At 51.1% G+C, this 22,057-nt stretch overlaps 3 protein-coding genes across 5 annotated transcripts; 1 reads left to right on the top strand and 2 right to left on the bottom strand.

The window, feature by feature from the left end:
* H2BK1 (H2B.K variant histone 1) lies at positions 1-2,075 on the bottom strand. The gene is made up of 2 exons (XM_066202936.1): positions 1,916-2,075; positions 1-1,216 (listed from the first exon to the last, which is right to left on the bottom strand). The coding sequence occupies exons 1-2, from the start codon at positions 2,027-2,029 to the stop codon at positions 980-982; spliced, it is 351 nt and encodes a 116-aa protein (XP_066059033.1). The 5' UTR covers positions 2,030-2,075; the 3' UTR covers positions 1-979.
* Positions 2,076-5,818: 3,743 nt separating this feature from the next.
* On the bottom strand, positions 5,819-16,242 carry ABCF2 (ATP binding cassette subfamily F member 2). Its single transcript, XM_066202922.1, has 15 exons — positions 16,178-16,242; positions 15,772-15,939; positions 13,326-13,538; positions 12,252-12,434; positions 11,772-11,943; positions 11,526-11,621; positions 10,362-10,464; positions 10,184-10,279; positions 9,962-10,081; positions 9,318-9,407; positions 8,980-9,090; positions 8,660-8,722; positions 8,069-8,197; positions 7,055-7,258; positions 5,819-6,416 (listed from the first exon to the last, which is right to left on the bottom strand). The coding sequence occupies exons 2-15, from the start codon at positions 15,923-15,925 to the stop codon at positions 6,279-6,281; spliced, it is 1,872 nt and encodes a 623-aa protein (XP_066059019.1). The 5' UTR covers positions 15,926-15,939; positions 16,178-16,242; the 3' UTR covers positions 5,819-6,278.
* A 196-nt stretch (positions 16,243-16,438) lies between these two features.
* On the top strand, positions 16,439-21,685 carry CHPF2 (chondroitin polymerizing factor 2). 3 transcript variants are annotated; one of them, XM_066202958.1, is made up of 5 exons: positions 16,440-16,950; positions 18,713-18,872; positions 18,996-19,277; positions 19,733-19,915; positions 20,199-21,685. In XM_066202958.1, exons 1-5 carry the CDS (start codon positions 16,679-16,681, stop codon positions 21,459-21,461), a joined length of 2,160 nt encoding a protein of 719 aa, XP_066059055.1. In that variant the 5' UTR covers positions 16,440-16,678; the 3' UTR covers positions 21,462-21,685. The 3 variants fall into 3 exon arrangements, with proteins under 3 accessions (XP_066059046.1, XP_066059055.1, XP_066059064.1); XM_066202949.1 differs by having other exon boundaries at positions 16,439-16,950; positions 18,713-19,277; XM_066202967.1 differs by having other exon boundaries at positions 16,890-16,950; positions 18,679-19,277.
* The last annotated feature ends 372 nt before the right edge of the window (positions 21,686-22,057 follow it).

The following is a 22,057-nucleotide window of genomic DNA, read 5'->3' on the forward strand; positions in this document are numbered from 1 at the left end:
AGGCTCCACGTGGACAGACAGAACATGCTCGTGCTCCCTTCAGGGCCCTGGATCCCTCCTGAAAGAAGTACCTGGGGATACAAGGAAAGGCAGTGGGTGCCAGTCATTAAAATATTGGTCCAAGGTAGAACACAGCACACCCAGTCCTAGCCCAGTTTAGAGCCTTGCAAGATAAAGCTCTCTTTCAGGACACTGGAAGTTAGTAGAGAGGATGGCCACAGGTCTAGAAAGAGCACAGTTTGTTTTTTCTCTCAGTGAAGCTTATTTTGCTTCAGTTCTGCTGTAAAGGAGAAAGCTTTCACTAGAAGAAAACATAAAACCAGAAACAACAAAGCCCAAACAACAGCAATGACAAAAACAAAACACAAAAACAGCTAACAAGGAAAAACTCTCATTCCCACAGCCCACCAGAAAAAAACCCCAACCAAACAAAGAACAGCTTTGAAAATAGTTTATAAACATTAGAAAAGCACTTTACCCAGTGCCAACTTCATCCTATTGACCCAGGGAGATTCAGCTTTTACTCTGACCAGTACAAACTGATAACTTGGGCAGAAAGACCCACCACAGTTAGGAAAGAGTTGAAGAAGAATGGGAAAGTCAAAGGCAGCAGAACTTTTTAGCAGTCAGGAATCTGAAAGCAAGAGCAAGGAGTCTGGAGATCTGCAGAGAACCCACTACCCATAATGACCCCAACTTTCCCCAGCCGTGCCCTGTGGTCTCTGCTCCTCGTGGCATGCGGCTGTTTTCAAACAGCAGCTGCTCTTCCAGCCCTACCAAACAATCCCTATGGCCACAGTTTAAACTGCCTCACACTTTGTGATGCACCAATTAAAGACACTGTGTTTCTATGCATTTTTTTTTTTTTATTTGCAGGCAGGCAACAGGAGGGTTTGCTTTTTCAGTTGAAGAAGACCAAACCCCAACTCCTGTAGGAGAAGAAGCCAGGCCTGGGCTGGTTTCAGTGGGGCCCAGTTGGTCACTTGCTGCTGGTGTACTTGGTGACGGCCTTGGTGCCCTCGGAGACGGCGTGCTTGGCCAGCTCTCCGGGCAGCAGGAGCCGGGTGGCCGTCTGCACCTCGCGGCTGGTGATGGTGGCACGGTGGCTGTACTGGGCCAGGCGGGACGCCTCCGAGGCCAGGCGCTCGAACATGTCACTGACAAAGGAGTTCATGATGCTCATGGCCTTGGAGGAGATGGCGAGGTCGGGGTGCACCTGCCAGATGGTAACCAAACACCAGCTCAATCTCAAACGTCCACCACCCTGGAAGGAGTGGGAGCCTCATTCCCCATCCCAGACAGGGCACCCTAACTCCAAAAGCACCTGTAGCTGCCACCTGAAGGGTTTCAAATCGTGGGCCACTTCAAACTCAGGAGAGGCTCCCAAAATGCTACAGGAACTTCGGGATTGCACTGGCAGAAGCCCCCTCACAATCCCCATGAAACACATGGCTGCGGGGGGTGGAAATACTCCAATCTCCAAGTCCTATCCACAGGCTAATGATGACAACCTGACAACTCTGCCCTAGAAAACTCACGGCCACTTCCAAAAACGTGCTCACCTCCCCATCAAAAGTCACCAGATACCTACTCACAGGGCCAGAAGCAGCTGTTTCTACTGCACTGACCTCCACAAAACTACTTCTTCAGGCAGGGAGAGAGAAGCACCAGAGCTCATTCCCTCTAGGAAACACTTTCTGCTCTAGATCCATCTCTACCACCCCAAGAATCCACTCCCTCAGCTTCTAAGCTTCAGCTGGGGCTCTCCTGTACCTGCACTTACACTTTTTCTTCTTTCCCCAACTCTCTAGAAACTCAGATTTCTCTTCCTTACTCTTTATGGTGTTAACATACAACAGGCAGAAGTTACTTTATGTATAATGCAGTTTCTAGCAGAAAAAAAACATTTACTCACCTGCTTCAGCACTTTATAAATGTAGACTGAAAAGGCTTCCTTTCTCTTAGGCTTCCTCTTAGACCTTTTTTCCCCAGAAGCAGGATCATGTTTCTTCAGAGGTTCTGAGCTCATCTTAACCTCTGACAGAGCAACCAACAAGTGATGTAAGACTGGTTATTTAGCACCAGCAGTTATTACTTTCACCAGCACTGGTTATATAGGCAGCAGAACCTAACCTGCCTCAGCTGCAGCCCCCAAGGAGCAGGATAATTACACACCTGTGGCTGAGGATTCCACTTTGCACTAAATGAAAAGCAGCTGGCCTGAGAGGTGCTTGGGAGTGACAGATTCAACTAAACTTTGAGACCTGAGAAGTTGGAGTGTAACCTGGGCAAAGAGGGGCAACAGCAGAAGCATCTGATTTACTGGGGACAGAATTACCAGAGGAAAGTCATTCCCAGGTCCAAAAGGGGTTTGGTGACAGGAGGGATCTTGCTTTGGTGCAAGGCTGTGGATTTGAGCACTCAAGGTACTCCAGAATCAAATGGAATCACATCTGTGCTCTGGAGCAGGTAATGCCATCAGGGAAAACCCAGTAACTGCAGGAAGCGTTGGTCCAGAGATGAAAAACAGCATTGTACCACCAACAGCACCCTACCAGCCAAATTCCCCCTGCTACCTGGCCTGCTCTTGGGATCCCACCTGCACACAACGGGGCTGGGAATGTCAGGAGCGGGGCAGTGGAGGGCTGACACCCCAAGTGTGGATTTGATCTGTCTTGGAAACCAGTGGTTACACTAATGAGGGTAAATGTGACACAGGATTGTTGTGCAGGAACAAGTAGAGACGTGAACAAAACAGAGTTTTCTGTGCTTGGGAGAGAAAAGGAAGCCTTTCAGCAGACACCACTGCAGTAATTTCATAAAAGGGTGATGCCAGTATGCTTGGTTGGTGGGGGAACACGCCAGGGTCTCTGTGCTGCCATGCGGAGTCTCCTGCTCAGGAAGACACATCATACTGGCACATCCTGAGCAAATCACATCGTCCAAAGAGTGAGCTTGGGAGACCTGCTCATCAGTCACTGATTCTGCTACTGCTTGTGCAGCCCACATCGTTTCACTGAATTGTTTTATTCTCAGCCTGTGCTCATGGGGAGGCACCTGATCCTTCCCCTAGTGCAAATAACTGTGACAGTGACAAGGGCCATCAGTGCCACACCGAGGTCCTTGCTCGCAGAAACTGAAAAGTTAGTGATCAGGCAGTACAGGCTGCAATGGTCGTGTTTGTGCATTTGTGAAGGAGAATGGTCTTGTGAAGGTATGTGGTACTGGGATCCTCTCGAAGCAGGAGTGACTAATACTGGGAGTGAGGAGCAGGAGACATCACTACTTGTGCATTGACAGGGAACAGTCCAGGGCTCCCAGCCCTGAGGGACATTCCACCACCCTCCTTGTGATGGAGCTGTGTTACCTTGGTCTCAGGTCACAGCACACAGGGAGGGACTCTTGTGCTGGAGCTGGGGGCTGTTGTATCCCTCCCCAGCTGCCCCCGTTTGTGATACACAACATTACAGAGTGATAAACACACAGCTGTCTTTTCTAAAAAAAAAAAAAATTAAAAAAAAAATTAGTTGGAAGGGAGCCCGTTGGTAGAGGAGCAGCAACTGGTCACTCAGCACTAGGCACAGGGAGCCTTTACACACCAAGGATGGAGGCTCGTCCACTGAGCAGTACAGTCAGCTTTGAACTCTCAGGTTTGGAGTTACCATCTGCTTCCCTGGATGCATGTGCTAGAGGCTGTACACGCTGCTGTGTGCTGGGCCCGACTCACCCTGCTGCTGGTTTTGTGATGTGTGGATCTACTTGCAGCACACGCACAAGGGAATCCCACAAGCCTGCACCTGCCACTTCTGGCTGTGGCTGTTAGAGCCAGCCTTTCCTTTGGATTACAGGCAAGCGTGACTGTGCAGCTGCTGGGTCACTTCTTTTACAGAAATGACCATCCTAGCAACTAAGGAGCAATTCTTGTGATTTATTGATAGTTTTGCTTTTCTGCAAAACCAGAAAATTCTCAGCTGAAACAGCTTGAAGTGGCACTGCCCCAGCTTGTGGCTGTCTCTGAGATCAGTGTTTCAGGACATGTGTCTGCCACAGCTGCTCCAGCACAGCCAACAAACGGTCACCACAGAACAAATTGAGGTTAGATCAAGGCTGATAAAGCACGTTTATAGATTCCATTTTACAAGTCTTGGCCTACTGTGACACCTAGTGCAGCTACTGCTGCTTTTGCTTTAAACGTGCATCTGTGGTCCTTGTTGATACATCGGAGATGCGTCTGCATCTGAGAAGTTCCTCTCTTTGCAGCAGCACAGGTAACGGAGCTCTCCTTGGCTCCATGAGCTACAGCAATGCTCCAACTACTGCCCATCATGCTGCCTGTCATCCCAGTGTCCCCAGGCTGTTCACAGCACTTACATTCCTAAGGAACTCAGTGTGAGATTGTATCCTGCATTTATCACCCCCAGATCGGAAATGTAGAGAAACGAATTGTTACCAAATCTTTGGTAAGAAGCACAGGGCCAATAGCTCTAGCTTCAGTCTGGACTCCTCACCATTCTCAGAGCTACTTCACAACTTTTTCCATCTCACCAACACTTCCTGCAACCTAGAGAGCAGAGCAGATGTGCATTAATCTATTATTAATTAGTGACCATCAGTCTTTTGAGCAATCAGTTCCCTGTGAGTTTTCATTGCCTCGCTCTACCTGAATACTTCCAAGTTCTCCACTGTGAGATATTCATCCAAGTGACATTTACTGCCATCTAGACCTTTCTGCAGAACTAACTTGGAAGCATTTATACTAATTGGTATTATTTTCCCAGAAAACATATTATTTTTCTCCTCTCAGATCATTGATAGAACCAGTGAAAAACCTGAAGGTCCTATTTGATCGACAGGAAGCAGCTCGTGTTGTGACATTTGTCCTATGGATGACACTCAGTGCTTCCACAGCAGCAGTCCCAACTTGGATGGGCCCTTTAGGAAAGAAAAATAAGGAAATACTCAAAAAGTCAAAGCCAGTCAGTTTACAGCAAAGAATGCACTGCATGGGAGCACAACTCCTTCCTTTGTCCTGTCCTTCCATCCACCCAGCAACTTGTGCTGCTGGACGGGTTTCCGGGCTACATGAACCTTTCCTGCGACCAGTGCTGCCCCTCTCATGTGTCAGAAGTAATTAAAACAGACTCATGATAAAAAAAAAGCTACAAGGTTTGATTTGCTACCTATCTTTCCCTTTAGTACCCTTTGTTTTAATAAATTAAACATGTCTTTTATTCAAGCTTCTGTGGCTTAGGGTGAGGTTTGAACACCAACTTTTCCAAGAATCTGTTATTGAGAACAAAAATAAAAGTTAAACATTTGATTAGTCTTTAGTTAAATGTTCAAGGAACAAAGAACTAATCCACAGTCTAAAATTCCTACATTATTGAGTCTCATCATTAGACAATTCAAGGTGAGCAAAACACCACACCTGAGTCGCTGTGTTGGTGGGACACATGTTGGTGTTCCATAGATCTATGTTCTGTCTCCTAACATTGATCTTTAGAACATTTTCAAGTTGTGTCTGTCACTGTCTACAACAGAAGCATTCGTGGCTTGTTCTGTGACTCACCGGAAATGCAGTGCTCAGTCTGGCTGAGCAGAGGCGTCTGTCCCAGGTGAGGACCTTGCCCACTGCTCAGTGCCTCCACAGCTCAGTACTCACCACTTCACATCTCTCAAGTTCTGGCCACAGCTCTGGGTGTACTGAGGAACTGAACATTTAGTAGGAAGGGCCAGTCTCACTCAAACTCAGCACTTGCTGACTCACCCCAGCACACCCCAACTACCATGGCTCACAAAACAACACAAGATTGTTTTTTCTCTCTTTATTGACTGATGGATTCTCGGGCAGATCTGTTAATTACACTGTTAAATAATAGTTAAAAACAAACCAAGGCCAGAGGAGTTTGAAGTGAAGTATCTAAACTGAAGCAGAAATTGGGAAGGAAAAGGCAGAAGAAGCTGGGCTGGGGTCTCCACTTGCGTGTCACTGCAGCTTGGACACCCTGATGGCCACTGCCGTGACCTCAAGCCAACAGATTCCAAGGCCTGGCTCAGATGGGACATTGTCTAAATAAGGAAACAGTTGCCCAAACGTAGCCAGATCAGGAGAGAACAGCTCTGTCCAGACATAGAGGTGCAAGGCAAGTCGAGGGGAAGCAGTATTGCAGCAATCCTAGAACACAGGCAGAGGGAGCAGCAGCTCCGCTCCTGCCGGCGGGCAGACGGGTCGCGCGGCCAGCGCCAGCCCCACGGAACACGGGCTGGAGCTCCTCAGCTCACACATTGTGGGTCCGTTTGGTGAGCTGCGGGTCCTCGTCCACCAGCTTCGACTTGAGATGCTCCTTGTAGGCAAGGATGTCCCCTTGCCACTTGGTGATTGTCTGCTTCTCGCAGACCCAGATCTCCTGTGCGACCTGGGAGCAAACACCCGAGGAGGAAGAGAAGGCGGAGGGGGAGGAGGAAAGGGTTTAAAGTACAAAATTTTAAAATCTTACCAAAATTATAAAGTTAACTAAAAACTACTCTCTGAAGTCTGGCAAGAAAAGTTTGGTAACTATCACTACCAAAGTTAGATAGATAGGTAAATAGTTTAGACTACCAAAGAAAAGAATCTACAGAGAAACATCTTCCCTGGTGTTTTCCACGTAATTTATACAAGACTTTAGAACTGAAAATCCTAGGCCCCTCTGTATTTCTGATTTTGTTCATGGACTAAGATGAAAAGCCTTTCTTGCTAAATTGGTAACTGAAACAAAAGCAGTTCTTAACCTGAACTACTTGTATCTATCACAGTGAAAAATAAAATCATACCTGAACTTGCAGCCAAAGCTATAGCTGACAGATCAGCACTTGACATTTGTGGTGGTTTTTATGTAAGTACCTAATGTTTTCCTGGATTAGCTCCATAATTGTTCAATGTGAACACAGTAAGGGAATTGCAATTTCTTTTTCACTCACCCATCTTTGGGATGAGTGAGTCAGTTGAAAACACCTCGTTTTAATTACTAAAATGTTAGAAAGGTGCTCTGACAAAACTCACAACCGTCCTTACCTGTTGGATGAGTCTGAAGTCATGGCTGACAAGCATCATTCCTCCTTCAAACTCATTGATAGCATCTGCCAGTGCATCTATGGTTTCTATGTCCAGGTGGTTGGTGGGCTCATCCAGGAAGAGCATGTGAGGGTTCTGCCAGGCCAGCCAGGCAAAGCACACACGGCACTTCTGCCCATCAGAGAGGTTCCTGATGGGGCTCACCTGCCCAACACACACATGGCTTGCAGCTCTGCAGTGACCTGACAGCCTGCCACCCTGACCCAAACCACTTGGGTCTCACCTTGGGCTCCCAGCAGCTCCATGACACAAGACAAGTGTTCAGTCACCTACACTAACCTTCTTCCACCCCGGGAAGAAAGAACTCCAGGGGCTTCTGAAGGATTGTACACAGCAAGGCCCAGCTCGTGCCAAGGATGTGTAAGAACAGTTAATTGGTCTGCCTGGTATTCACTGACACAACACTCAAACTACTGTCAACTTCTGCAGTGACAAATGGGCAAAACCAATGTAAAAATCAACACTGAACTGCAGCGATGTGGACAACTGTCACACACAGGATGTGTCATGTACAGGAGCGTGTCATGCTTGGACTAGAGCACCACAGGTGAGACCACTCTCTTGTCTGAACCAAGTCTGAAACAGCTGAGAATCTTCTAGCACTTCTGCCTAGTATTCATCTCAGAAATAAGAGAGAAGCAAAATAGTTCAAATTATAATTAAAACATGCTCAGGTCTAGCACTATACCAGAACTTGCTTTCTTTTCACCCAGAGTCTGAGGGGGTCACCCCTTCCAACCCACACATCGCTGTGCTCCAAAGAAAGTTCCCATGAGCTGTTATTTTTTTTTTTTTCCTCCAATTTCAAAGGCAGAGACGGAAAAAGCATTTTGATGCAGTGGTGTGCCATGCTGCATACTGTATCACACTGTCAGGTATCAGCAGAGTACCAGAAAACACAGAGCCTCTACTCCCCCAATGAACAAAGAGCAAACCTCAACAGCTCATACTCACCTGCTGCTTCCCCGTAAGACCATATCTGCCAATGATTTTCCTCATCTCCTCCTTCTCCTTGATCTCTGGGTAGCATTTCAGCATGTACTCCAGGGGTGAGAGATCTAAATCCAACTGCTCTTGCAAGTGCTGGCAGAGACGAAAAGTCAGCTCCAGGCTGTGCACACCAACTACTTCATGGCCCTAAGCCCAACTCCCCTTGCACCCCTCTGGTACCAGGTGAGCAGCAGAACGCGAGCCAATAATCCCACCCACAGGACAGCCTCTGTGCTGAATTATTAGGGAATAATTTCCATTTCAGGAACAGGAATGCTGCTTCAGAACAGGAGGCTTGTCCACCACCAAACACAAGGCAACCAGCTCTGCCACAGCAGGTGGGAGACTGAACAGGAAGGACCACAGCCAGACTATTTGCAGGGAAAGAACATGAGCTGGAGACCGTTCCATGGAACAGTCCCTTCCCCCATCTCCAGATGCAGAATGGCAGCAGTGGGAGAGGCCTTAGAAGCAGAACTAGAGGGGCGAGGTTCCTCACTCCTGACAGCTTTTTCCTAAGCATTCCCTTTCCCTGAGGGCTGCTGTAGGGAGTACCTGGTGGTATCTACCAATCTTCACATGTGAGTGCTTGCGAATCATCCCATCTGTGGGCAGCAGCTAGAAAGGGAAGATAAAATCATTTCACCAGGAAATCTCTCCTCTTGCAGTATGGCAGAAATACAGAATCCAGCCATCTCCAGTCTGGCACAGGGGAGGCAATCTGAACAGGTAATATGAGAGAAAAACCCTATGTTTCAATAAGACCATGGGACTTCTAAGGCCTGACCAGGATGTTCTGGCAAACAAGTGCACTTTATTGAAGACTATCCCAAAAGTAAAGGCCCAGAGCAGGATAGACAATGTACGGAGCAAACCTCTCCTGTGAGCAGTTTCAGCAGTGTTGACTTTCCAGCTCCATTGGGTCCAACAAGAGCTACACGAGTATCCAGGTCAATCCCAAACTCCAGGTTATTATAGATCCATGGCTGCAAACCACACAAACCATGAAACATTATGCCTTTTCTGTACCCTCCAGAGCCCCTCTGCTGCACCCGTAATGCTCTGTCCCCAGCAGGCCCAGCATTAGCACTGCCAAGGACTTAGCTCTATTAGTCACACACTGCAGCCCCCTCAGGAAGCTCAGCCAAAAGTCTCCCACTCCCAAACAACGCAGGAATACAAGTGATCTCTATTCGCATACTCCCATACTCACCCCATCCTTGGTGTATCTGAAGCTGACATTCTGCACCATGATGACAGGAGGGGGAATTTTCCCACAGGGCGGAAAGTAGAACGATAAGGTCTGTTAACACAGAATATCCACCTGTGAGACACCCCGGAACACGGGACAGCCCAGTCATTCCAGTGTAACCATGCCTCACTACCAACACCAGCCGTAGACCAAGCCACCAGACTGTGACTTTTTGTAAGCCCTTCTTGCAACTCACTCAGATTTATTCTGATGAGCTGCTTGCAGGCTCATCTGCTGGCTAATGAATTCCTGTTTCTTTCCCTTTGAAACAAATGTGAGTTTGTACTCTTTGCACAGGTAAAAGCTGTACTGAGTATCCTCTCTCATCCCCTACGAGCCCCAGGTATTCCTTTCTGATTTCTATATCGGCAGAACAGCCTTATTGGTATGACAACTCCACTTCCCTCCCCTAGAAAATTCCTCCTCCTTTTCTCCTTGTTCAGCATTACTCCATGCTGAGTACAGGGATCCTTGGCATCAGGAAGGGCATCTCGTTCTTGCTACCAGCTCTGTCAGCCATTCCTGCTGTCTCTGAAGACCCTTCTACTTCTGTAGTACACGTTTAAAATACAGATCTCTAGATGCAATCCCACGTCTGATCCTACCTTATCATTCACAACTCTCTCTGTCAAGCCAGAAGCCATCATTTTTTGAAGGGTCTTCTCCTTGCTCTGAGCTTGCCTGGCCAGCTTTGCACTACCATGGCCAAATCGTGCAATGTAATTCTGCAAAAAAAGAGTTAGCCAAAAGCCACAGTGACAAGGTTTACGAGGGGAAGGGATGCCCACTAAAAGGGCAGGAGGGTGCTCATGCAGCCAGGCAGGTACCTTCATATGAGCGATCTGATCTTGCTCCCAGTGGAATCGCTTCATTTGATTTTCTTCTAGTTCTAAGCGAGTCTTTACATACTGATCGTAATTTCCCTGGAAAGAGAGCATGGAACATCAGCTGTGCCCAGAGAACAGCCCCTGTTTCTGCTGGTTACATGGGGCTCTGTTTACTGACCGTGTAGTACTTAAGTTTGCGGTTGTGCATGTGGATGATGTTGGTGCAGACGCCGTTCAGGAAGTCCTGGGAGTGGGATATCAGCACAAGGATCCGCTTGAACCTGGGGCACCACATAAGTTGTTAGAGACTAAATTAGGAAAAGAAATCCTATTTGTTGGCCCTGATGGTGACAAAGCCTTTATATGCACACTCTGGGAAATCGGCCGTAAAGCAGCTACAACCAACTGCAGTGAGTAAATCCTGCCAACAATTTTCACTCTAGTAAAACACCCTGCACCACCACATGGTCTTTGCCCGTTAACACAAAAAGCCCAGAGCTAGCTGCCTATGTGGCAGGTGACTTGTGCCACTGATGCAGCTGACTCCACTGACATCACATTTCTAAGAAGTTTCAGGCTTTGCTGTTTACTTTCCCCTCAGTACAGACTCCCCTCTGTTATGCACGCTGCATCTGGCTCTGCTCCAAATCTGTGCAACAAGGGGTTAAAGCCTGCCCAAAATGGGTTCAGAGTTCTTTTCTAAAGCACCTCACTTCTAAAGCAAGGATGCAAAAGGTTCAACTGACAGAGATGATGGAAAAACCTCTGCAAAGGCAAAGGCCTTTTCACAATACAGTTCTTTTAATGCACACCCCATAACCTGAGCTTCCTAACTGTTCCTAAGCTTTTTGCCTTACACCTTAACATTTTACCTTTGTTATGAAAAGCAGTCACCTCACACACTAGCAAAAGTTGAAACCAACACACTCAGATACTACAATTCTGTGAAAACATAAAAATGGTGGGCAGGAAGATGAGCTGGGAGCCAGGTCTGGAAAGCTCACACTACTGGTACAGCACACAATGCTGGTACACAGGCTGCCAAGGGCTGCCCCAGGCTTACAAGGAAGCACCTTACACCTGGGAGTACAAACCGGCATTTGTCATTTCTTCAGTGCCAGGGAGACAGAGAATTGAGTTCTTTACCCTTGCATCAAAGAATCTCACATAGCAGCAAGCAGAAGGTGTCACTGGTACTGCAAGAACTATACAGTTACGCACTCCCAAGAACTATACAGTTACTCCTGCAGAACTTGCTTACGTGCTGACAAGATGTTCATGCTCACATGCTGACAAGCAGAAAAGCACAACCCACAGAAGCAGCAAACTCCTCCATGCTTACGTTTTCAGCTCTTCCTCCAACCACACACAGGCATCCAGGTCAAGGTGGTTTGTGGGCTCATCAAGAAGCAGCATGAAAGGCCGAATGAAGAGTGCTCTGCAAGGACAGGGGAGATGACAGCACAGGGTAAGTGTAGGCAACCCAAAGCCTCTCAGCTCCGCTCTGAGCTCTCAGAACTGTCTGTGGCTCTGCAGTCATGAGCAGGCACGCTTTCTCACGGGAGGCAGCTGACACTATTCCACTCACCTGGCAAGAGCCACCCTCATTCGCCAGCCACCACTAAAGTCCTTCAGCTTCTTCCTCTGCATGGCTGGTGTGAACCCCAAGCCATGAAGGATACGTGAGGCCCGTGCTTCTGCCTTATCAGCATCCAGCTCCTCCAGGCGTTCATATAACTCCAAGAGTTTCTCACATTCCGCTGAAAGAGAGCCTGCCAGTCAGCACCTTTGCCTACAAAGGCCTCTCAGCTGCACTGCTGCACAGCTGGGAAACCTCACAGTCCCTCTGCTTTACCCCTGTTTAGCCCCCTACATATCCAAGCCTGAGACACTTCGTAAAATGCCACATGGAATAACTCCTCCAAAGAAACGTCTCCACACCCATTAGTACAGGGCAGCTGGGCAAAACAGGCATCACAACGTGTGAAAACCTCCCCAAGGAACCTGGACTTTCTTTGATAGGGAAGGAAATGGAGGAAATGTCCCTTGGGACGTCGAGAAGCTTTACCATCTTCATGAGCTAAACGCTCCGCTTCTCGCTCCAGCATGGCCCTCTCTGTATCCACCTCCATCACACACTGCAGAGGAGTCTTGTCACTGGGAGGCATCTCTCGGGTGAGGTGATAGATGTCAATGTGCTCTGGGATGGGCACTTCTCGCTTCCCAATAGCTGACAAAAGCATGGATTTCCCTGTGTGCAGATAATCACAATTAATTGCTGGATTCGGTGAGATACTACATCACAATGAAACAGATGAGATACACTCAGATCCCACTGTGATTCCTTCCTTTTCCAACCTCAGATAATCCTGGGGATGCTTTTCCCAAGAGGCCAGATGAACTGGAGGCACAGCAGAGCCCATTCCTCGCTAGGACAGGCCGCCCTCCTAGCCAAGGCTCACCACCCCAAGGACAGGACTGAGACATGAAGAAGCTTTTTTTGGCAACAACTGCACTTCAGCCCTTGCCCAGACTTGGGGAACTTTATTTCTGTTGTACTTGCTGCTGTCTAACCAGGTCTGACAGCTGGTGTCAGGCTCCCAGATTCTGAAAACTTCTAACACAGAGGAAAACCAACCTGGGCTGTCTGAAACTTAAACCAGATGGTCACTCTTACTAGCACCTCTCCCATCACAACCACGTTCTGCATCTCTCAATGTAGCATCACTTTCTCCAGGGACTGTACAGTTGTCTTCCTAGTCAGGCCAAACCACACATTCTCTACTCCACCATACAGTACAAGTTCTTTGACCAACACCATTAGCATCTGGTTTACTGGCTCTACGAAGCTAATCAGGCAAACAGGAATCAGGCAGATTAACTGATCCCAGACATCTCACCCCACTCTCCACAGAAACAAGATCAAGAGCACAGTCGAGACCTAGAATGCAATCTCAGACTTCTATCAGCAACCCCTTCCTGGGTGGAGATATGGGAGAACAGAAACTGCTGGGTACCAACCGTGACTGTCTAAAGCCCTCCTTCTGGTTTCCAGCACTTCCCACCTGCATCTGCCCAGCTTCTTATCAGCATGACACCTTTACCGAGCTCCAGGGAGCCATGCTGCTTCCCCTCAGCTTACCAATCCCATTGAGGCCGATCAGGCCGTAGCGTCTCCCAGAGTTCAGCTCCAGTTTGGTGTCACTCAGCAGCTCCTGGCCATGAAAGGTCAGTGAGAGGTTGATAATATGCACATCAGTGCTGTTGGGGTGGGAGGCCAGCACTCCTGTCACGGCTCGGGCAGCAGCTTTCTTTAACTCAAAGTCCTCCAGCTCCTTTGTAAGAGCATCCACCTCTATATGCAGAGAAAACCAGAAGTGTTACTGATTTACAAACAAGGGAAGCCATAAGCCCCTGTACCAAAAAGCCCAGGACCACAAAAACAACTCCCATTTCTACGGGAGAGCTGAGGAGACTCAGATGCAATGACACTCAGCTTTTCAGCTCAGCAGGAGGATATACATGATCTAGACAGAACTTCCACCACCTGAATATCTAAGTGTCATCTAAATAAAACAGGACCATCAGAACTAAGTGAACAGCCAGAACACCGAGCTGTTTTCTGAATGTGATGGGACTAACATCCCCCTGCAGGATGGACCAGACTAGTAGAGCATTCAAGCCATTGCTTGTAAGCTTAAGAAAAGGCTTGGCCAGAAAACGAATTGACTAGAAAATAAACAAAGGGAAAGCTGAGAATAGAGAAGCAGCAGCAGCATTGAAACAGTTCCTACTAATTTTTCTGAGAAGCTACGATGTCCATCTGCACGTTCCCATCTTCCCTTCCTCCTACAGTACAAGCAAATCATAGCATCACAGAATCCTAGAATGGTTTGGATTTAATTCCAAATTTTAGAGCATTAAATTCCAAACCTGCTGCCGTGGGCAGGGACACCTTCCACTAAGCAGGTTGCGCCAAACCCTGTCCAACTTGGCCTTGGACACTTCCAGGAATGGGGCAGCCACAGCTTCTCTGGGCCACCTGTGCCAGAGCCTCACCACCATCCTTCCTGTCACGCTGACCTTCTGTCACAGGCCAGCTTCACTCCTCAGTGAGAGATGCTGCCCTTTGAAGTAGCCAATAGCACTGGGGATCTTGGCAGGCAGACCTGATTTTAGGCCGTGCCAGTGTGGAATGACACCCTGGTTGTGAGCATCCAGCACTTCTGGCAAAATCACTGTTAATACCCTGGCAAATGTGCCTTAGTTGAGGAGCAAAAAACGTCACTGGCACTGATGCAGGACCCCTTTGAGCAATGCCACAGAGCAGTGACAACAAAGAATGAAGCAGGTGAGCAAACATGGGGAAGGAAGTGTTACCTCAATGCGTAAATACCTCAGTAAGAAATATGCCCGTATCGACCACACAGAATCACACGATCTCCTGAGCCGGAAGGGACCCACAAGGATCATTGAGTCCAAGTCTCGGCCCTGCACTGACACCCCAACCATCCCACCGTGTTCCCGAGAGCGCTGTCCCAGGCTCTGAGCTGGGGCAGGGGCAGGGCCGTGCCCGTTCCCCGAGGAGCCGCCCGGTGCCCGCCCGCCCCCGGGGGCGCGGGGCCTTCCCCCGAACCCACCCGGACCCCGGCCCGCCCCGCCCACCGCCCCGGCCCGCCCCAATAGGGAGGCGGTATGCAAATGACCCGCGGCGGAGGGCGGCGATTGGTGCAGCGCGCCGGGGCACCCGCGATCAGGAACGGCCCTTTCCGCCCGCCGGGGCCCCGGCCGCGCACCGACCGCCGCGCACCGACCGCCGCGCACCGACCGCCGCGCACCGACCGCCGCGCACCGACCGCCGCGCACCGACCGCCGCGCACCGACCGCCGCGCACCGACCGCCGCGCACCGACCGCCGCGCACCGCCAGCGGAGCCTGCGAGAACCCTGCCGGCTCCCCGGTGAGCTAAAGGAAGGCCCAAGAATAAACTCTCCCTCTGTAAGCGTTACCTGCCCTATTTCCTTTAACACCAACAGCTCTCTGAGGCAAAGCCTCTCTCTTTAACAGGCACAAAACCTGTTTTAGAGGACAGGTTCTTAGTTTCTGCAGACCAGGTACATCTCAGAGAAACAGGTGAGCAAAGAGTCAGAGCAAATAGCAGTAAGAAGACAATTAGTTCAGTGGTTTCTGCAGCAGGAACGAAAACTCCAAACTAAACGAAAACCCAAAAAACCGCAAACAGGTCCGGGCATCAAGTAGCAGAAGACAGAGAAAGTGTCTGACAGCACTATCAGCCCCCTCCATCTTCAGACTAACATGCCTCAAGCGAGGGCCACGGGCATCCCTCATATACATGGTCCATGCGGAGCCCCCAGGGCCCGCGGGTGTCCTGCTGCTTCAGGGCAGAGCTGTCCCGAGGGCGGCCACTGCAGCCGCCCGGTTCCGCGCAACCCGTGCCCGAGGTGTTTCACCAGATCCACGTCGCGGCTCGTCCACCCCCGAGCGCACACGGTCCGGCCGGGAACGGCGCCGGCCGGGCCCCCTGCCCTGGGACACGCTGGGCAGACACAGGACCGGCCACCCTCTCACCTGGCAGCACTGTCCCGTTGGCCTCCGGGGGCCGGACTTCCTGCGGCTCCGTCCCGGCATCACCGTTCTCGTCCGGGACCCGGCGCGGCCGCTGCCGGGCCTTAGCCGCCTCCTTCTTCTTGGCCGCCTTCTTCTTGGCCAGGTCGGAGGGCATGGCGCGGGTGGGAGCTACGCCAGAGGGGGCGACAGGCGCCGTTAGGCCGCGCCGATCCGGCCCGGCCCGGGTCGCCCCGCCTCTGTTCCCCGCCCCGGCGGCCCCGTGGGCCGGCCGCCTCGGCCCGCAGCACACGGTGCCGCCGGCTCCTGCCGAGGGTTCCCGCCCGCCTGCTGCGCTGCCCGCACCGCGCCGCCCGCCCCGGCCCTGCCCCGCTGCTCCCCGCTCTCGGCTCCCCGGGCCCGCCCGCACCGGCCGCTCGCGCTTTCCTTCTGTCGCAACAGCCCCGCCGCGACCGCGTGCGCGCGCCCCGCCCCCTCGGCGCGCCGACCAATCGCAGCGCGGAGCGTCACCGGCGCCGGGCGGTGCGCGGCCCTGGGGAGCGCCGTCCGCCAGGCCGCCGCACCTCCCAGCATGCCGCGCGCCGGCCCGGCCCCGCCCTCGCAGGTACCATAGAGGCGCCGGCGGCGCGGGGCAGAGCGGCCCCCCGCACCATCGATAGCGTAGCGGAAGCGGAAGCGCGCGGGGCGATGTGGCAGGTGAGGTGGCAGCGGCGGAGCGCGGCCGGGCTGAAGCGGCCGTCACTGCCCGCGGCCCCGGCCCGGAACTCCGGCCCGCCCTCGGTCCCGTCACCGGTCTGTGGGTAACAGAGCCCCGGAGCCGCCGTCCCGCGGGAGCGCTGCCGCCCGAGCGCGCCGCGCCCGCCATGTCCTGCAGCCGCCCGGTGAGTTCGGCCCGGCCGTAGCTGCCGCGATGCGCTTGGGCGCCGTTCTCAGCGCGCTGCGGCCCGCGCTGCCTCTCCTGCTCGGGCTGTCCCTTGGCTGCAGCCTGAGCCTCCTGCGCGCCTCCTGGAGCCACGGCGCGGCCGAGGAGCGCTGCCTGGCACCGGGCCCGCCCGCGCTGCCCGCCCGCGGGGCTCCGCCTGAGGCAGCGGAGGGGAGGCCGGCCCCGGGCCACGAGGACTTCAGGCCGCGGATTGTGCCGTACTACAGAGACCCCAACAAGCCTTACAAAAAAGTGCTCAGGTAAGTTATGGTTTTTCTGGCCTGGATTTCCTTCGAGCAAAATATTCTCGTGGGAAGTTCGAAGTCTTCGTGTGAGTGAAGAGGTTCAAGGTGATATTTGCTGTTTCAAATAACTTGTGTAGTAAGAGCGTGGTGCACCAAGGCAACGGCCAAGACTGTTACCTTAAGCGGTGCAAGAGATGTGTTCAAGAAATTAACCTGAGAAGAAAAAAGGCAGCAAAATTGCCCAAGAAGAATGGGAATATTTCTTGTCAGTCCAGGGAGGGTGATTCTGCCCTGCTCAGGTGAGACCCCACCTGCAGTGCTGCATCCACCCCTGGGATGCATCGAAAAGGACATCAGCTCATTGGAGTGAATCCAGAGGAAGCCACCAAGATTATTAGAAGGGTGGAGGAAAGGTTGAGAAAATTTGAATTGTTCAGTCTGGAGAGAAGAAACTTCACAGTGGTCTTGCTGCAGCCTTACAGTACCAGATAGGGAGCAGCCAAAAAAGATGGCGAGAGACTGTTTAACAAGGACATGGAGTGATGGGACAAGGGGGAATGACTTCAGACTGGAGGCTTTAGATTAGATATTAGGAAGAAAGTCTTTCTTGTGACAATGGTGAAGCACTGGCACAGGTTACCCAGAGAAGTTGTGGCTGCCCCATCCCTGGAAGTGTCCAAGGCTGGGCTGGACAGGGCTCGGAGCAGCCTGGTCTAACAGAAGATGTTTCTACCTGTGGCAGGATGTTGGAACTAGACGGTATTAACAGTCTCCACACCATTCTGGGATTCTGTGGTTGTTTTGTTACTCCTGTTTAGTAGAACATGTTAAATTATTCATCTAAGCTTGTTTTAACCGGCCTACTCATTAGGAAAGTTTTGATCAATTAGTTGTAGTGTATATGTTAAGGAGATTTTCCTGCCTGACCATGCGGGAGCCCCTCTGGGCACCACACTGGCACTGCCCTAGGCTGTCCCTGCTGGGACCGAGGCTCCTTGGCAGCTACGGCTCTGGTGACCCAACAGGTGCCGTGCTCAGCCCCCTCCACACACCGTGCTCATACTGCCAGACCAGTTTCCTTGGCCCCAGGTTTCCTGTAGCAGAATCCCTTTGGTTGTTCTAAGTATTTCACTTGTGGTGCAGCAACATCACGACAGTTCAGGGTGGTGCCTCTGCAGAGGGGCCCTGAGCAAAGGGACCCCTGACTTTTGTACCCTCACAGTCTCTGTGTGTTCTTTTCATACGTTTCCTGCTGTGCCTCTTGGTGCAGTGGTGGGTTTTGGTCTGGAGTCTTCTCATTGTTCATTGGGTCCTGCAGGGCTTTGTGACGTTTGTGAGGCCAGAGACCACCACCCATTGCTGGCTCATGGCCTGGGGCTTCAGTGATCTCCCAGTGCCCTATGTGCAGCTGGTGTACCTCAGCCACCAGCACTAGAGACTCCTCAACAATCTTTCCTGTGTTTTTGTTGAGCACACCTGCCAAGCCGCACCGTGTGCTAAGCTCCAAGTAGTTAGCTCTGTGGTATTTTAATTTTGATTGCACCGGCACAGTTTTCTAGCTGAGATAGATGTGAGACTGTAGCTACCTTGAAGGAAACGAGTGTTTTTACAAAATGGGATTTTCACTAGTGAGTCTTCTCTTAAAGCTCTATTACTTGGCTTGACTTTTTTGCCCTGGGTAGATTCCAGCCGTTAAAGACTTATCCCACGTTACCATAATTCTTTGATTTTTTTCTCCTCCAGCTGTTTGTCATGTAGGTATGTACTTCCTTTACAGAACTCGCTACATCCAGACAGAGCTGGGATTCCACGAGAGGCTGTTTGTGGCTGTGCTGACCTCCAAGGCCACACTGAACACGTTGGCAGTGGCAGTGAACAAGACGGTGGCCCACCACTTTCCTCGTCTGCTGTACTTCACGGGGCTGCGCAGTGCCAAGGTGCCTCATGGCATGGTGCTGGTGGCCCACGGCGATGAGAGGCCCATTTGGCTCATGTATGAGACCATGAACTACATCCACCAGCACTTTGGTTCTGACTATGACTGGTTCTACATCATGCAGGATGACACCTATGCCCAGGCTGAGCAGGTCAAGGCTCTGGTGACACACCTGAGTATTAACCAAGATGTGTACCTGGGGCGAGCGGAGGAATTCATCGGGGGAGATGAGCAAGCCCGTTACTGTCACGGGGGCTTTGGCTACCTGCTGTCCCGTAGCCTCTTGCTCAAGCTGCACCCACACCTGGACAGCTGTCGCAATGAGATCCTCAGTGTGCGCCCAGATGAGTGGCTGGGTCGTTGCATCATTGATTTCCTTGGCATCACTTGTGTTTCCCAGCTCCAGGTACTACCTCCCTGCTCAGGTTTTGTGTCAGCTGAGCCTGACAAAGCCCAGAATCCTACTCTTTCTCTACTGCATAGCCAAGTGGCTTTTTTTGTGAGCTACTGCTGTGAGTTGCAGAGGAAGGAAGGGCTCTGTGCTATGGCGGCACTGGATGGAGGGGGGGGGGGGGGGTGAGAATCACAGCTGGGATGCTGAGGGAGAGAGCACACACAGGATTTAATTTTCAGCTTTTTTAGCAGGGCTGATTCACAGGTTTTTGAAGGCAGGATAAAGGGATGTTGGTTCTGAGAAGCAAGTGGGAATGCAGTGCAGGGTGGGAAGGACAACTTACCCGATTTTTTTTCTGGTAACTACAGTAAGTATGGAAAGAGGAGCAGATGTGTGTCTGGGGTGAGGAAAAGCTGCTCTGTGAACTCAAGTTCCATGCCAGTCTTTCTGGGTTTTGTCTGTTTCAGGGCCAGCATTATCACACTTATGAGCTGGCCAAGAATACTGAACCAGAGAAGGAGGAAGAAGAGGAGTTCCAAGCAGCTCTTGCCGTGCACCCTGTTTCTGACATGACCATGATGTACCGGCTGCACAAACAGTTCAGCAGGATCCAGCTGGACAGAGCTTATCAGGAGATCCAGGACCTTCAGGTATGTGGTGAGGGTTACCTGCAAAAACTCCTTGACCAAACGCATTTCCTTCATTTTCAGCACACTGGAGGAAGATCTTTGCTTATGTTTGTGAGCAACTGTCAGACAGACACGGGCTATAGTCCGTTGTCTCAGAAACAGCACTTCGATACCACGTTACCCAAAACTCCTGGTGTGACACTACCCATGTACAGTTCTGGTGGTGAGGTGGGCCTGGGGAGGAGCTGGCCCAGACCTCTTTGAGAGCATTGTGGTGATCAGCTTGTTCTCTCTCTTTGCACAGATGCAGATCAGGAACCTGACGGCGCTGACCCCTGCAGGTGAGGCAGGTGTGACCTGGCCTGTGGGCATTAACGCCCCATTCCTTCCAAAGTCCCGTTTCGAGGTGATCAGCTGGGACTACTTCACGGAACAGCACCTCTTCTCCTGTCCTGATGGCTCCCCAAAGTGTGAGCTCTCTGGAGCCAGCAAGGCAGACGTCAGCGAAATCATCGAGTCTGCTGTGGAGCAGCTGAACCGTCTCTATCAGCCCCTGCTCCGCTTCAGCAAGCGGCAGCTGCTGAACGGCTACCGGCGCTTCGACCCCACGCGGGGCATGGAGTACACCCTGGACCTGCTCCTGGAGGCTGCCACCCAGAAGGGTCACAGTCGTGTTCTGGCCAAGCGAGTGAGCTTGGTACGACCCTTAAGTAAGGTGGAAATTATTCCCATGCCATATGTGACAGAGGCCACAAGGGTGCAACTGGTGCTTCCCTTGACAGTGCAGGACCTGGATTTTGTAGCAAACTTCCTGGATATGTTTGCTATGAACACACTGGACACTCATGATAATGCCTTGCTGACTTTGCTTTTTATCTACCATCCCTACGATGCCCAGAGAGTTGGTCAGGTGGATGTTTTTGCTGGAGTCAAAGCCATGGTAGGAGAGCTAGAGAAACGTTATGCAGAAGTTAAAATCCCGTGGATTAGTGTTAAAACAGAGGTGCCGTCGCAAGTGAAGCTCATGGATATAGTTTCAAAGAAGCACCCTGTGGACACGCTGTTTTTCTTGGCCAGCGTCTGGACAGAAATCAACATGGAGTTTCTGAACCGCTGCCGCATGAATACCATCAGCAATTGGCAGGTCTTTTTCCCTGTGCATTTCCAGGAGTTCAACCCCGCGCTGGTATACCGCGGTGAGCAGACAGCATCCTCCAACACTGACTTCCTGAGAGATGGGCATTTTGACAGACATTCCTTTGCTGAGGCCTGCTTTTATAATTCTGACTATATGACAGCACGTACCAAGCTTGCAGCCGATATCCTGGACCGAGATGAGGTGCTGGAGAGCATGGAGGTATTTGACGTCTTCCTCCACTATTCTGGCCTGCACCTGTTCAGGGCTGTGGAGCCGGGGTTAGTGCAGAAATACACACTGAGGAGCTGCAATCCCCGACTCAGTGAGGAGCTGTACCACCGCTGTGTGCTCAGTAACTTGGAAGGACTCGCATCCCGCTCACATTTAGCCATGGCCCTCTTTGAGCAGGAACAGGCCAACAGCACTTGAGAGATGAGAAACATCAAGAGCTTCTCAGCACCTTAACACTTGGCACTTTCCATCCCCTTCCCAGCCTTGCCATGGGTGAAGGGTATGTGAGGTCAAGGGAGGAGGAAGACTTTCCCAGACCCACTCTGAGGCACATGGGCTATGGAATGAGGCTGTTTGATTAGAAGGGGTTTGGTTTGTTTTGAGTTTTTTTAAAAATAAATTTAATTTTCTTTCCAGGCAGAGTAATGTCATCACTTGTAAACTTTGCAGCCTCTGAGATGAGGGCGATAAACAAGCTGTAGAGTGGACCTTACTTAAAGCTATGTAATTCTGCTGAGCAGTGCAGGGAGAGAGTGAGTATGAGCTGTGTACTTGGACAAAGTTGTCTTCACTGTGTTACTCTCAGGGCTGTTGCTGCACCCTCCTGTGTGTTTATGTGCTTCAGTTATTCAGGAAGCATAAACACAGCTTGTCTGGTTTAGCTGGACAAAGCTATTCAGCCACTTTCACTTTTGTGATTTTGGCTCTTCCAGAGCTGCAGAGTGGTTCCAGTTTAAATATCTTGGGGATAGAGACTCAGTAGTCCCTCCCAGCAGTATGTTCCAGTGCATAGT

This window comes from Chamaea fasciata, unplaced genomic scaffold (assembly GCF_029207755.1).
Source record: "Chamaea fasciata isolate MVZ Bird 193981 ecotype frontalis unplaced genomic scaffold, bChaFas1.0.hap1 SCAF_1, whole genome shotgun sequence".
Taxonomy (NCBI): Eukaryota; Metazoa; Chordata; class Aves; order Passeriformes; family Sylviidae; genus Chamaea; species Chamaea fasciata.